The 1,268-nt window shown below is 68.8% G+C and overlaps 1 protein-coding gene across 1 annotated transcript in view; it reads right to left on the minus strand.

Moving 5' to 3' along the window:
* Positions 1-1,268, minus strand: part of EMIHUDRAFT_469649 (hypothetical protein) — a gene marked incomplete at its 3' end in the record, with an annotated part of 4,032 nt that overhangs the window by 1,257 nt on the left and 1,507 nt on the right. Inside the window, exons 4-5 of the mRNA XM_005774800.1 lie at positions 862-1,026; positions 550-591 (exon numbers count right to left, since the gene is read on the minus strand). Coding sequence (XP_005774857.1) covers positions 550-591; positions 862-1,026 — 207 coding nt within the window. The remainder of the gene's footprint in view (positions 1-549; positions 592-861; positions 1,027-1,268) is intronic.

Here is a 1,268-nt window from a genome sequence, read left to right on the forward strand (position 1 = left end):
GAAAAAAAGAGGAGAAGAAAAGAAGGGACAGAAGAAGAAGAAAAGAGGCGGGAAAGGAGGCAACAAAGGAAGGGGCAAGGGGGGAAATAAGGAAGAAAAGAGGCGGCGGAGCAAAAAAAAAGAAGAAAAGGAAAAAGGCAAAGAGAAGGGGGCGGTCCGGTCCGCGCCGGTCAGGGCGAAGCGCGCAGCCCCACGCCCAGGCAAACTTGAGGCCGTTGAGCGAGGTGCGGTGGCCGTCTAGCGTCACCTGGCGCCGCGCGGGATCGGAAAGCGTCGGGCGCCGGTGCGCCGGTGTGCCGATGTGCCGGCGGTGCCGAGGTGGGACGGCTGCGCGGCTCTCGGCTCCAACCAGCGGCTCGTGTGGTGCTCCGGGTGGCGCAGTGGTTTGGGGGCGGCGGCGAGGGGCGGTGGCGGCGAGGGCGGCGGCGGCGGCGAGGGCGGTGGCGGCGAGGGCGGTGGCGGCGAGGGCGGCGGTGGCGAGGGCGGTGGCGGCGAGGGCGGTGGCGGCGAGGGCGGTGGCGGCGAGGGCGGCGAGGGCGGTGGCGGCACCGACACGGGCGCCGCGTGGAGCGCGAGCGCGCACACCGATCCCTATGGGACATGTCCTGGACGTGTCGCGGTCGCGTCCCTCCCCCGTCGGGGAGGCAGCTGCTCTCCGCTCTCTCGCCCCATCTCTCGGCTATCTCTCGCCCCATCTCTCGGCTGTATCTCGCCCATCTCACGCCAAGCCAGAAGCGCAGTACTCCCTCCACTCGGACGCTATCTCGGCTATCTCTCGCCCTGTCTCTCGGCTATCTCTCGCCCCATCTCTCGGCCCATCTCTCGGCTATCTCTCGCCCAGAAGAGGAGGAGGGCCGCTACCCAGACCGCAAGTGCCCGCAGCCGGTGGCCGCCGGCGGCGCTCTTCCCGGCAGGACTCGCGCGCCGGCGACGCGACAGCGAGGGGGGGAGGTCGGCCTCGAACCAGCGGCGCGGCATCAGCCGCGACAGCGCGTCCACGGACACCGTCGCGAGCACCGGAAGCACCTGGGAAGGGGGGGGGGGGGGTCCAGGGGGGGAAAAAGGGAGGGGGGGGGGGGAGGCCCACACACCCAAAAGGGGGGGGGGGGGGACAAAAAAAGGCTGGGTTCTCAAAAAACACCTCCAGGAGAGGGATAGAGACCGAAACCCCCCGAGCCTCTTGAGGGATGGTTTCCGGAACGGGCCTGGAACCGTTTAAGAGCCGTTTAGGACTGGGGTTGGCTCTTGAAGCCACCCCCTCCCACAGA

Source organism: Emiliania huxleyi, assembly GCF_000372725.1.
Source record: "Emiliania huxleyi CCMP1516 unplaced genomic scaffold EMIHUscaffold_307, whole genome shotgun sequence".
Taxonomy (NCBI): Eukaryota; Haptophyta; order Isochrysidales; family Noelaerhabdaceae; genus Emiliania; species Emiliania huxleyi.